Consider the following 15,342-nt stretch of genomic DNA (forward strand, 5'->3'; position numbering starts at 1 on the left):
TGTATATATCATTAAAAAAAGGCCATGATTAGTCATTATATTGAAAACTACTCTTTTATTTGTTATTTTAATATTATAAATTAAGCCTGTTTTTTTAATTATTATTATTAGTAGTAACTCATCAATAATTAGTACTAATTGTTAGGCTTTTTGTATACAATATGTATCTCTGCCTGTTTTTAATCTATTTTGTTCTTTTTTAACATCTTCGTTTCCCCATGATGTTAAAAACAATTTAATTATTAAATATTATTATTATTAACTATTTATGGTTAATCAATCACTATATAAATTCAATACAATTATTATAAAACAATTATCCAATATTGATTAGGCTGAGGAAGGAAAAAGGCCTCAATCATAAATAAAATCTAGCTGGCAATATCAGCGTCTCATACCCGTTCATGTGAGTGTGTGGCAGGCCGAAATATGAGTGAACACCTAAGTCATGTTTGTAGATAAAATACATTTATTTATAGTATTTATCCGACAAGATAACTTACTAATATATATCATGGGATATTTTTCTAGCCATAAACAACTTAAAACAGCATCATAGGCCTAGTAATTCAATTAAAATCGACAGAAGAAAAGCCCGGACCGATTTAGGCAGTGGCGGACTGCTTTTGGCCACAATTTTAGAGCCAAAACTGGTCCGGCCGGACCGATTTTGGCCCCGGACCATATTTATCGTGACAGGCCTATTGTGTTTCCGGTCAATACTAAAAAAATATTTATATAACGATTAATATGATGCCCTACTGCTGTTTACTTTTATTATCATTTATATTATTATTTTTTTACTATTCGATATTTGATTTATTGTCTCATTTACTTCATATGTTTAAATAGTTAATTATATTATTTAAGTTAGAAAAGCGTCTTATACGTGACAGAAATAAGTTATTCTTCTAGTATAGATTCTCAATATGATTCTGGTTGCTTTATTGTCTATTATGTAAACTTTGTCTGTATTCATGTCATATAACCGTTGACGGCACATTTATATTTCAAAATAAATTGACGAAATACGATTTATTTCCAGGTCCTATTCTACTCTTTTTTTATTACCATATAATACATACAATGTTGCTGGAAGCCTATTATCAGACCTTTTTGGACTTTACCGGTACGGTTTATTAATAGCGTGTTATTTTATGGGCTTTATTGAGCCATATAAATTAATATCTCTATGATTGGCATTGCAGCGAATATTAGATTATTCACAATTGTTTACAAAATAAAAAAAAAGAAATATATAGACTCTATAACTTACTACAAAAATTGTATAGGCCTAGAATTGTATATATATAGTGAGTTTTGTGACTTTTTAAAGTTTATTTGTTGTCTTGTTCTGTCCTGATGATTGGTCCTCCAAGCTGTGACCGGGATGTGTAGCATTACCGGTATGTCTATTTTAAATAATAAAAAAAAACTCTAATTTTCTTGCTCACCATAATCGTAGGCCTACTCTTCTTCATACTTCTTAATTATTATTAATGACATGTTGTCCGACGGTTTTTATACTATAAATAGTTACTAATGAAATTAAAAATAGGAAAATAATTGTCCGTTTTTCAACAGTGCTGAAATCCGGTCCATGTAATACTCATTGAATTATAATTCTAAAGTTGTTGTGATACTTAAAATGCAATTTAATTGTAAAAATTAATTGTACATTTTCATCTTTGATAATGACTAATCGAAATTTATAAACTGAGCTTCACGTATTTATTTCCTAACGTCACAGATGATGCGTGGGTTTACTTGTGCATTAACATAATTACACATCTTCTGGCCATGGAGAGAGGATATCAAAATACTGTACTTATAATGCTTAATTCTATTCATAATGTTGTTTTCAAAACACCTGAACCGGATACAGACATTCAATGCCCTACTATTTAACAGTAAAATTGTTTTTCTCAGCAGATTCGACCGAGCATCTCTCATAATGAGTGACGTCACGTAATTATGTATGGAGGCCTACGTGGGATGAATGAGGTCTGTGTGATGACGAACAAGACAATTTATTATGAGGTTAAAAACGATTGAAATAGAAGTATTGTTTCTTTTAACTGTTTTCAATTTTATCGGGTAATAAGATGATTTTATGTTACTCAGCTTTTTTGTTTGTATATAATATAAATTAAAATGTAATATATTTATGAAATATTATTTCCTCCATGGTATTTTTTAAACTGTCGTGTTTTATAATGTTTGGCCTCTTCTCTTCTGAAGGTTATTTTAAAAATAAAACAATTGTACTGTGATTAGTGCCCTATGGCTATATTTTACACACGGACGGGAATTGATGTGACTGGGGTTCGCAGGCTGTTCCATTATCAGGAGTGAGAAAACGATCAAATTGATCGAAACGTCAAGACACTCAACAGTTCTTTTCAGAACTAATACACGTGGTGACCGCAAACTTTATATCTACATTTAAATGATCATCATGTCTTTCAAGTAATTGTACAATCTTGATATGGTAATTTGAAACCTTCTACATGTATTGTCTTCGTGTTAATTAAATAATAATTATTTTAGTGTAATAAAAAAATTAATAATTATATTTTCGGAGGAACTGAGGCGTAACTGACAAATGGAATTTTAAATTTAGGCTTCCATCAGCCTACGGTGTGTCTTGAGGGAAAATATTTTAAATAGCTCTATACCTTAAATCAATTGATGAAAAATAAATGTTAACGATTGAAAAAATGAAATAATGAACATAGTTTTATAGATTTTTGAAGTGATTATAGGCCGTGACAGATTTTTGTTAATGATTAGTGAAATACGGGTGATTATATTGATATAAACGAGAAAGTCTAAGAATTAAAGATAATGAACGCCTTTGATTTAAGAGGAACAACATTAATTAACAAATATGGAATGCGATAAACCGACAAAACTGTAGAAAGATGGACAGACAGCAGACCGACAAAATATTGATTATCGTTAATTCTTGTCGCAGAGGGCGACAGTCGACATGCAAACTTCAATGCACGCTTCACTGGTTGTCGAAAAAAACAAGTGCGAGCAATTCAATCAATCAGTGGCAGAGCGCAAAGTGAATTTTCACCCATCAAATTATTTCACTAAATAATATTGTCGCGGCTATAGTTTTTTATATAGCTGTGATGTTATTTCTAGTGGAAATTGAAGTTTGATATTTTTCCTGTTTGTTTTACGTTTAGTTTTTTAGAATGTAGTTTTTGTCACGGATTATAGGCTAGCCGCATACTAAACACGGGGATGAGCCGGTGTGCGACGGTATACGCAGCGAGGGCTCTCGGGCTGTGTATTCTTATAGGAGTATTACTAATCAGTCCTTCAAATTCTTCTGGAAATCTTGGTAAGTTTTTAAAAAAGTGTTATATTTTAATATTGTTATGTATCTTCAAAATAAAATAATAATCATAATAAAAATAAAAAGGCATTATTTTTTCTCATGAGAGAGTAAGAATAGATGTCGATGATGATGATACATTATTATACAATTACAATACAATGTTTTCATATCATCTCGAGAATGATTGTTTGTGACATTGAAAACTGCTGTCAACATTATTTCTCCATCATATCACTTCATATTATCTTTTGTACATCTCATTATTCTATCATTATAATATAATCGGACAATTACTGCATGCAAGAACTCTCATTAACAACAGTATACATTTGTAATTGTAACATCACTAATTACCAGTAACATATCCGCACCACCATTGTCTATTGTCATTATACCATTTATTCTATATTTATCATCTTATTATCTGTTTATACCATCAATTTCCTTATCAAATCACAATCATTATTCAGCATTTCCGTCATCGTCACTTTTTTGCCATCATCATTTCCATCATCACTGTCATTTTTTGTCATAATTTCCATCATCATCATCACTTATTTGTCATAATTTCCACCATCATCTCTTTTTTGTCATTATCATCATCATCATCATCACTTTTTTGCTATAATTTCTATCATCCTCTCATTTTTGTCATCATTTCCATCATCATCTCATTTTTGTCATCATTTCCATCATCTCTTTTTGCCATCATTTCCATCATCACTTTTTTGCCATCTTCGTTCTATCAATTACTGTAGTTTTGATAATGTTGATAATGAAAAGCAATTATCATCGTCATCATTATCACCCTCACCACCAACGTTTTCCATGAACTCCATCATATTAGTATCATCATTTCCATCATTATGAGTGTTACGTGGTTTGATCACTCTTTTATTACTGTGTTTTCATTTCATCTGTTGTGTCATAATCCATCATCCTCATTTAATCTTCATTTCTTCTTTAATTCATCATCATCATTGTTGTTTCATCGTCACTTTCATCATCATTCTTGTTTTTTCATCAATTCCATCATTATTATCAAATTGTTTTATATCCTTATTTTCACTACCACTGCTGTCTTGATGTTGATGTTTCATTATATTTTTTATCATCATTGTCAACATCATCATCATCAACATCATCAATCAAATGTACTGCTATGCTCATCCATGACACTATCCCTTGATCTTTCTTCTAACACATACAGTACTGCAACTTGCAAGATCATATTTTATTTCATTTATTGTTTTTATAATTTTACATCTTCCGAATCCCAATAGGAACCGAATATGATAAGCCTACGCAATTTATCTCTACATTTCATATTCAAATTGTTACTCCTTTCTGATACAATACAACAGTTATGATCAACAACACAGTCTTTATCTTTATAAAGAAGAGAGCTTTAATTTATTATACCACCGGATTAATTTAAGTACTTTTATTTGATTATAAATACTTTTCAAGTATTCTACCATTTTAATATGGTAATTTGAAACCTTCTAAACTTATTGATTTCATTTTTGAAGGATTAATTATAATGTTGTTTACATTCATCCAGGTAATATTGCATATGATACTGTAGTAGGCGACACTGTATTGTACACATTGTAAAGTAATTATCCTTGTCTGAAAGGACCTTTACATTTTTTATACACTTTTTTTCTTGGTATATAATAAGGTACAGTAGAAACAAACCAAAGAGGAAAGTATAGTGTGAAAGCATGTCATTGATGGCGTGGTACTGTACTTTAGTTGTGGGCCATTATTCTATTGCAATTACTGATGCACAGTATTACATTTTGTGTCCTCTTATACATTACATACAGCAGAATAATGTTTACCTGTTAGTGTTAGACTTATCAAATGAGCTTAGCAAAGATAATTGATTTTACTTAAGTTTTCAAAATATGCAAAAACTATGAGATGACAAAGTCCTTGCATAAGAACTGATTTAAAATAAAGCCTGGAAATTTTAAGTTTTCACCTTTTCCTTAATTATTTTGTCATTATAGTGAAAAGAAAATTCCAATCCTAGCATTTAAAATATGGCCCTACAGTTTGGTCAAATGACTAGAAGAAAGACTGAAACTGCCAGACCTGAAAGGCACTGCAGTATTTGAGTATTAAACAAAACCAATAATTATATGAAATTTTCAGGAGATTGAACTGGGTCAAATACTAATTATAGCCCAGTTTTATGAACATGTCCCATAAACTAGTCAAATGAGGTAATAAAAGTATATCAAGGCTGCTGTAAAGTCTAATGTACAATTATAGTTTTTATAAATGGCTTATTTCGCAGCCATCAACCAATCTAAATCCATTTCAGACTAATGCAGTATAATATTATACTGTAATTAATTATCTACTGTACATAAATTGCTTTTCACACAGAAATGTTATACTTTGGCTTTCTATACAAAACCAACGAAGCTGGGGATGGTTTCCATGGCTTCAATTGATTATAATAGTCAATACAGTTGCGAACTATAGGTTTAGCTTAAAATCAAAATTTTGTCTTAATTACTGCTCAAGTGAATTATGAATAGTAGTTCTGGTTTATTTAAAAGTACCAACACCTGAAATTGATTAGTTAATTGATAAGTTTGAGAATTTCAGAATTGGTTTTAGTAATATCATATATATCATATCATTTATGTGTTTTGATGTAATTATAATATCTCCTTCCGTTTATTATGATAATGGTTCAGGATTAGAAATATGCTTTTCTATCGAATTGCAAACCTTTGATAGATTAATAATAAAGATGACATAGTATAAAGATTAATTAATAACTTAATAAATTGATGAATTGTAGGCCTACATAATTACTTATTTTGAAACTTTTTAAGACTCTATTTCTTGCCTAGCTTACCTGGATAAACCAATAAATGCCCTATTCTCCTCGAAGAGCGAGATATACTCAAAAAGTAGAAAATTCATTGAACACCCCTCTCCATAAACCACATTCTCAAGTGGAAGCATCCCCACAAACCAAACATTTCTTTTCGAGACATGAAATAGACAAAGAGTTTGCAATACACAGTGGATTTGCTGTTTGCAAAATATGTATGACAAGAATACTGTATACTCACAACAGAAAAAAAGAAATAGAAAACATGATTTCAAACTGGCCAAATTCCAATTGACTGCATTAACTTATATATGATGTAGCCATATTTGGTGGTCTCCATCCATGACTTTCTAATGCTGTGATTACATTGGAAGTTGTGCCACTCTATGAAAAATGTATCTATGTCTTCATTTCATCATTAAGAAAATATAATTTCCTGAGATATGGATTTTACAAATTATTCTGCTCGTTTTTTTACCAATGTAGCCTCTAGCATTGAATTTATGGTATTGTACAACCCACCCACTCATCATAGTTAAAAGTTTGAATTTCTGATTTATAGCTTAGCATAAGAAGATAGTCATAACTCTATTTCAGTAGATCCTTGTAATTTTGTTGTGTGTAAATAATATGGCAAGCGATGCATAAGTAAATAAATAAAAATGTATACACATAATTGTTTAATATCATGCCAGTTATGTGTGGTGCACTACCCTGTGTATATGAGAACTGTGAAAAATAAACCTCCAAATAATTGGTCGACCTGTTGTCAAAGTGCAAACACTACGCGAAGATATATGCCATTGCAATTATATTATCAGAGTTCTCAACCTATGATTGATTTCAGTGGTCGTCATAAACATTATCTGTAGTAAATAGAAAAGGTAACAGTAGGTTTTACACGTCTCATCAAACAGTCTTTCTGCGCATGTTTCTAAACGTGTGTAGAATGATTTTCTGACGCGACAGTCGTATGCTTGGTGCATATTAATGAAAAGGAAAAGCCATACTGTACCTACCACGCTGTGTTAAGCATTCATACAATCTGGTAAAACCTGGAAGCAGGGCTTTTTGTAGTGTGGGTCATTGATATGTTCAGAATTTTTGTTGCTGGTTTCCAATAATTTTATCATAATTTTGCGTAGTTTACAATTAAATGTATTTCAATCTATAGTATTTATCTTAGTTTTGTATTTCTGTAAGTCTATTATTGAGACATCATGTATAATGCAGAAAGAACAATTGATTGATAGAGTATGCTAGTCTCACAATGCATGTAGTGTAATGCAGAAAGAACAATTGATTGATAGAGTACGCTAGTCTCACAATGCATGTATAACAATGAATTTTTAATTAAAAGTAAATAATGAGTATAATAAATTACATCTTGTGTAATTAAGTTTACGTATTTTATTGATGTATTCAAACTTACACACATTTTTCAAATGCGTCATTTAAATGGTTTTAAGGCTGTAGAAAAGTATGTACAGTACCTCTCATCCATTACTGTAATATAAGACTGTGTTATAATATAAAGACTGTGTTGTAATACACAATTAAAGATATTGTTTTTAAAAAAAAGATCAAATTGATACCATATTTGTTTTGCATTCTGGGAGTGATATTGAAAATAAAAAGACATGAAAAAATAAACTGTAACGAAGCTAAACAAAACTAGAAACTACAATATTTACAAGCAATAATACAATAAATTGATCATTGGGAATACTTTAAAGAGGATCGTTTTTCCCAGGCAAATCTTAAATATTTTGTGCAAAATTTATCAAATGATTTGTATGATTTATTAGATAGAGGGACAGACTCTCCTCATAATATAAAACTTAATTTGTTTTCATCATTTGCATTTACAAATAATGTCTATAAGTCATTATCATAAAAGAGGGTCAAATCATTGTCTAGGTTTCTTAATTTCTAATGTTATCAAACATGTTACATTTCAAAACAAAAGGTTTAACGATACCTTCCCTACAATTTGTGACACAAATAACACCTATATATTATTTTAAAAACATTAAACCAGGTCATTCCTTGTCCTAAATGTACGTTTTATGGTAAATTATGATAAAAAGTGCAAACAAAGTAGCTCGCGGCGATTGACCTCTCGTGGACGGTCTTTAGGCCTAGCCTAGGCTTAGTTGTTTTGTAGACCTAGGTGGTAAACATCAGTAACGTACGAACATCGTACGCTAGCTATATACCTAGCTTGACGTTGTATAGTTGCTGCATTAATTGTCTTTCTATTTTTGCCAGACTCCGTTGATACAAATTGGGGAAAACCCGGTATTTTCGCTAAAAATTTTGGATTCTTCCATTTGTTTTGGCCTCACAATTGATCGAAAAGTGGGTAAATTACAGAAGAAGAACAAAAATATGAATCCGCGCGCAATGCATTTTGGGATTTATAGCGGGCCGCTATAATTATTAGAATCAACTTATTTTTCACATTTTTAACCATTTAAAGACCAAAAAAGTTATCGCAATAGGACCATATAGTATTATTTTTACATTAAATATAGTTTGTGATCTTAAATTAGATCTGAAAAACGTAGGAAAGGTGTCTTTAATATCTTCAAATTCACCATTTTTATTTATTTTTTTTTTATTTTAACCATATTTAATGAGGGTGATCCATCCAGCATTTGCTGATCATTTGGGACCCTCAAAACAGATACAATATACAAAATACAACAAAAACAGAAAAGTAAAAGAAAAACAAAAACCAAAAAAATATAATTAATTACATAAGACTAAAAATCTGAATAAGAAAATTTGAAATATAGAAAATAACTGAAATGTTAAATTAAGCAAAAATATATAATATATATAATAAATATTTATTTAGATCTACTATTTTACAATTTAAATTCTGGAAAAGGATTACATAGTTTTGAGAAAAGTCATAAGTCTAGTTTTGAAAGAGGAAAAGGATAAGGAATTGCAGATAGATAGAGGAAGATCATTGTAGAAATGAGGAGCTTTGTAGGTGAAGGAGAGTTTGAAAATTTCAAGAGAGGGTTTTAATAGGAATGTGAAGATTTCCTTTAGAGATTTGACGAGTAGTCATCCTCCCATTGGCAATAATTTTAGTGAGGAGATGGCATAAGCCTTGAGCAAGAAGATTTAGGGTTTTGAAAGTAAGACAACCAAGTGGGTAGTGAGTCTTTTCTGAAGAGGAATGGTATGGGACATTGTTACATGACTACTGATCAAATCTTAAAAAATTAATCCCAAGGCCAAACAAATTATTAATCTTTTAATCAATAAAAATGAGATTATGCTACATCCTTGATTAACTAAGTGTACCTTGTATCCTCTTCATGTACACCAATATAGTCTTACCAATTCATCAAATACGGAGTGTCCCTAAAGCTTGGTTCCCACTAGAACGTAACGCAAGGACGTAAACACAACGCAAGCGTTTTAACCAATGACAAGCGAAGTTATAGAGGGTTAGCAATCACAAGCGAATAAGCCATCGCTTGTGATTGGTCAATTCACTTGCGTTGCGTTACGTCCTTGTGTTGCGTCGCTAGTGGGAACCACGCTTTAGATTAACAGAACCTGTCATCTGAGGTGTATGACAAAAAATACACTACTCCACTTGTAACAATGAATGTGCATTATCTTGAGTTTATGTTTGTTATGTGAATGGATTGTCACCTATATAGATTTTGACTATTGATAACATTTTCTATTGGCAATATTTTGTATTGACACCTAATAATACAAATACTGTAGTAGCAGGGGTGGATCGAGTATTATAGATTAGGGGGTGCTAAATATTTCATAAATGACAACAACGATCCGTCAGGTTGCAGAAAAATAAAAAAGTTAGGTGGGGTGGGGGGGGGGGGGGAGCTAAAAGCTAAAAGCACCTAAATCCGCCCCTGAGTAGTGTCAGTTACTGGACTAACTTAGGGTGAATGTCTCCAAAGTTGAATACCCCTTTCAAATAGCCTAGCAAAACTTTTGTGTAATATCATACAAATTGTTAGGTAAAGCGAAATAGGTGTCAATAAAATATATAATATATGTCAGTTGTCAGTTAAGCCATATGTCAGCCATATATGTCAGTTGTCCGTTAAGCCATATGTCAGCGCATATATGTCAGTTGTCAGTTAAGCCATATGTCAGCGCATATATGTCAGTTGTCAGTTAAGCCATATGTCAGCGCATATGTCAGTTGTCAGTTAAGCCATGTCAGCGCATATTAGATTTAATATCATAATTATTAATAACTAAAATTTTATGAATGAAAATTAAAAATTTATTTATTTATCTGTCAATGTACAATTTTTATTTAATTTTTAATTCAATTTTTGGTTTCTGGTTTAGTGATCACCTGTGAAGTTAAGATGATGTCAGAAATATCAATTCATAATAATTTTATCATATCAAGTAGCATAATCTGCATTAAGTCTACGTCACGGGTTATTACCATTAGCATGTTTACGTACAGTAGTTACGTTGGTCGCATTGAGCAGCCGTGTTGGTGTGTCTCCTTGAATAACTAGGTTAGACATAATCTTTGGATATTTTATATCTGATTTTGGTTGAAATGAAAACATTATTTTGGGGGAATTTCTAGTGATTAACTTAAAACTACAAATTAGCAAATTCAAGATTTTATTAATAATTTTTCATGTTTTTTGGGGAAAATACATTTTTAAAGGATAATAGAAGGTAACAGGTATAAATTTCTGACTGCTAGCAGACGTTATGCGACTGAAATAAGGTATTAAAGGGGTACAATCAATATTATGCCACCTTACAGACCAAGAAAACCACTGAGGAGAAATCATACTGATTAATTAGGCCTGTTATGTATAGAAATATCAGAGAGCAATTTGGCGTAAAATGGTGAGGGTTATCAGATTACAGTATTGAGACTCCTCCCCCTCATCCTTGGATTTAATATTATTCAATTTCCTGAAAATATACATAGAGTTTATTACGTAAATCTCTGATTCGTAATATCGTGTACCAAGCTCTTAAATGGTTTAGAATGGGTGACTGAGTCCAGTATGGTTAGTATAAAGGTTTCAACCTGACCATTTTTTCACAAAAAGGCCTTTGACAACCCAGTGGCCAGCACGCAGATTGTTTCTTCCTGCCACCACCTCACCACTTTATTTCTCATGGCTACATCGTTGTAGTCCGACATATTCTAAACGCAAAATTAAACAATTTTTTATTTCTAACCATTTTAAATATCAACACTATAACATTGCAACTACACAATTTAATTAAAAAGTAAGAATGGTTGTGAAAAAAACATGACTTCAATACTACAGGTAATTTTAATTAAATTAAACGAGTCTCCAACAAACTGAATTATTAAATACTGACTTAATTATGTTAATTTAAATTGCATTACTATATAATTTAGAAAGTTGATATATTTCACAACCTTTTTGTCTACTGTGACGTTCTCGGTCGTTTATTGACGAGTGTACTTCAATCCATTATATAGAATTGAATATATATTATCAAATTAGATAAAGATAAAAATGCAGAATGAAGAAATGTAGAGAGTACACACCTTTGGTGACAGTGGTTGTTTTTGTACTTTCTGGTAGCTCAGAGTGACTAGGATTTGTCTTTGTTATTTACATTATTTTAACAATAATAAGAATGTTCTCTTTCTATTTTAACTATTTATTTATTGCTTGTTACATTTTCCAGCCGACACTGTACCCTGTAAAACTCAAAGTTCACCAATTTAATACTCGTAACATTTTTTCTCAACTTTCTATCATCTAAAGTTGTAGTTAGTCATGCCTCGGGTTACATTCTATGGTCTCCGTACAGGTAGGCTACTACATCAGTACTTCTATGAATGGATGACTAGCCGGTGACAATAACGCTAGTTGGTCATACACAGTACCGTTTTTGATTTTACGATCATTCGGGAAACCACCTCACGACGATTATACAGGAGGGAATTAACACAGAAAAACAACAGACAAAAATAAAATACAAGATTTATAGTATACTAAACCAAAGAACTTATAACACAATAAGCGCGTAACAATTTCGAAAGGCAATGTGGGATAGAATAGAGCTATGGGTGGCGCCATTGTGAGCCATGGAGTAGGGCGCCTGCATCAAATTAGAAAGTCAAAATCATAGAGGGGATCTGCTAATACTCTAGGGGCGTAGAGTAATTGACTGAGGAGTAGGGCGCCCGCATCAAATTAGAAAGTCAAAATCATAGAGGGGATCTGCTAATACTCTAGGGGGTAGAGTAATTGACTGAGGAGTAGGGCGCCCGCATCAAATTAGAAAGTCAAAATCATAGAGGGGATCTGCTAATACTCTAGGGGGGTAGAGTAATTGACTGAGGAGTAGGGCGCCCGCATCAAATTAGAAAGTCAAAATCATAGAGGGGATCTGCTAATACTCTAGGGGGGTAGAGTAATTGACTTCCTAGTTTGGAGGGAGCGCTGCTCCATGCTGTGAAATGGCGTCGCCCAGTTTGACCTTTTAACCCTGTACTTCCGATACTGTGTTTTGAATGCAAATTGAAGAACAGGAGATTCTTGTGTTATAAGTTCTTTGACTAAACTACAATATAGATTAAAATAAATATAATCAAATTGTACTTTCTGGTAGCTCAGAGTGACTAGGATTTTTCTTTGTTATACATTGTTACATTTACTATGTAGGCCTATCTTCTTTGTCTGAATATGATAATAACAATAATAAGAATATGCTCTTTCTATTTTAACTATAATGTAATTTATTTATTCATTGCTTTTATCAATTTTCTAGCCGACACTGTAAAACTCAAGGTTCACCACGAGAGAATTAATGCAGAAAAACAACAGATAAAAATAAAGAAACAAAAATAAATAAATAGAGTTAAATTAAACTAAAATATGTTTAAATAAACATAATCAAATTATTTCTAAAAACATCTAACTCTGAAATCTCTCTTCTAACGATAATGGTTGCATCCATTTTATTAGATATTATTACGTATTATGTCTTTTTATCTTTTAGGTTGTCGCTTCAGTCCGGTGTGTTCTACTCGTGAAGTATGTCGTGAAGGTTAGTAGTGTGATGATATTTACAAATGGAGAATTCTAGGACAGCTGCTTCTTATCTAGACAATTTCCCCCAGATCAATACACCTCTCCAGGACAAAGACCTCTCCAATCCCTCAAACCCCTCCTACCAAATTTGCATAAAGTATGACAGCAGGACAGAAAGTCTGGATATGTAAAATAGAATGGTATTATCCCAGTTGACAATTGGGTATGGATAAGACAACTCAAAAAATATTGGTCGAATACCAATTTCCTAATTTTTATGAAGACTTCTTAATACATTGTACTGTACATCGCACAAAGATTGACTTTTTTTTTATACAACATTGAATAATAATTTGTATGATTTAAATCAGTATTGTGTAATATTTAAATTAGTACTGTAACAGTTCATTAGCTTTAATGACACCAAAATCAACTTCAAATAAGATTTGACCATTAAAACATACAAATTATCGATAATTATACAGTTCGGAAAAACGCTGAATGTTTTACAATTTTTAGTTGTTTTTCAAGTAGTAGCTGCCTTGCCGGATTTTTCAAGAGTTTTTCCAACTATTTCCTTGATTGCCACCAAAACAAATTTCAAAATTGTCAGGAAAAAAAATTAGAGGTTTAGAAAAATCGAAGGGAGTCTTTACTCATTGTGTGATAAAATAAGGAATTTAAATGCAGAATTAGTAACGAAAAATACTTGGATTTATTACGGTTTGGTTTTGACTTTGACAGAGAGGTTTAATTAGTGATGAATTGATATTCATATTTATTATATTATTACTTATTATAATGTTTAGAGATAGATTTAAAAGATTAAGGCATGTGCTTGTATAGAATGTTAATGATTTCAAGTGATCATCTTTTGACCATTACCGCTATCTCAGGATTACCTAATTATCATTTGAATCAGGATCTAATGATTAAACAATATTTTCTATATACGTGTCCACACTGATTAAAATGTTGAACAATAGTGTATTTATTATGCAGAGCATGCTCATTAAAGTAGCGAGCATTCTGATTGGTCAGTGGATTATGCCCATGGCTGACTGGCTTCCTGTTCATTAATGATAGATTGATGACAGTGTACCATTGTTATAATGGATCCCAAGCTCTTCAGCGAATTCTAATCATTTATTATTTCATTTCCATCTCTTAAAATCTTTTTGTAATCTAACTTGAATATAATTCTGTATAGAATCTATCAATTTGATATGTTATAATCATTAAAATCTCCTTTTTACAAAATACCGATTACTTTTATTTAACATTAGTATTTGTACAGTGCTATTGTATATCATCTATAATACACTGAAAGATAGTGTAGTATTTTAAGGAGAGACAATATTGTGAAAACTCTAGGAAAATAAGACTCTAAATCACAAAAACTTCATGGAATCTAGACTCTCTGTGACTCCAAAACTCTACATGTCCCCAACTCTCCATGAAGCTAACTCGACTCCATGATAGGCCTAATAGATACAATGTATGTGATCCTGGGGACTTCAAGGGAGGTAGACACTACAAGGAAAATTACACAATAAAATCCAGAGATTAGAAGGGAATCATTGTGACTATGCAGTAGGTGATTCTGGGGATCCAATTGAGTCATAGTCAGGGAGACTACAGTACCTGCAGTACAGTATGTGATTCTGGAGACTACACATTAATCATGGAAATTCCATGAAGAGAATCATTTAGACTTTATAGAGTATAAGGGAATTATGGAAACTCCAAGAGAATCCTATGATGCTGGTTACTCCATGTATTTCACATTGTCACATGTGAAATTATATATTACATAATTTGTTTATGCTTTGACAGATAATATCATACTGGAGACAGTGAGTATAGAGAACAGGTGCTTAAGATGATTTTTCAACATTCCAAAGAGCCTCCTACATGTTTACATTGTTCTCAGTATATACTGTATACTCTTTTATGCTTTTACAGTGCTGTATATCCACATACAGTACTGCAATATCTACCCAGTATTTGGTTATACAGTATCGCATTTGTATCACATGCGGTGCCTGTAGCATGTAAGTTTAGGATAT

At 31.7% G+C, this 15,342-nt stretch overlaps 1 protein-coding gene across 1 annotated transcript in view; it reads left to right on the forward strand.

The window, feature by feature from the left end:
• The first annotated feature begins 1,779 nt into the window (after positions 1 to 1,779).
• LOC140041033 (receptor-type tyrosine-protein phosphatase N2-like) overlaps positions 1,780 to 15,342 on the forward strand; it is a 117,191-nt gene continuing 103,628 nt past the window's right edge. Inside the window, exons 1-3 of the mRNA XM_072087398.1 lie at positions 1,780 to 2,097; positions 3,201 to 3,358; positions 13,242 to 13,289. Of these exons, the coding sequence (XP_071943499.1) occupies positions 3,259 to 3,358; positions 13,242 to 13,289 (148 nt within the window). The 5' untranslated portion in view covers positions 1,780 to 2,097; positions 3,201 to 3,258. The remainder of the gene's footprint in view (positions 2,098 to 3,200; positions 3,359 to 13,241; positions 13,290 to 15,342) is intronic.

Source organism: Antedon mediterranea, chromosome 1, assembly GCF_964355755.1.
Source record: "Antedon mediterranea chromosome 1, ecAntMedi1.1, whole genome shotgun sequence".
NCBI lineage: Eukaryota > Metazoa > Echinodermata > Crinoidea > Comatulida > Antedonidae > Antedon > Antedon mediterranea.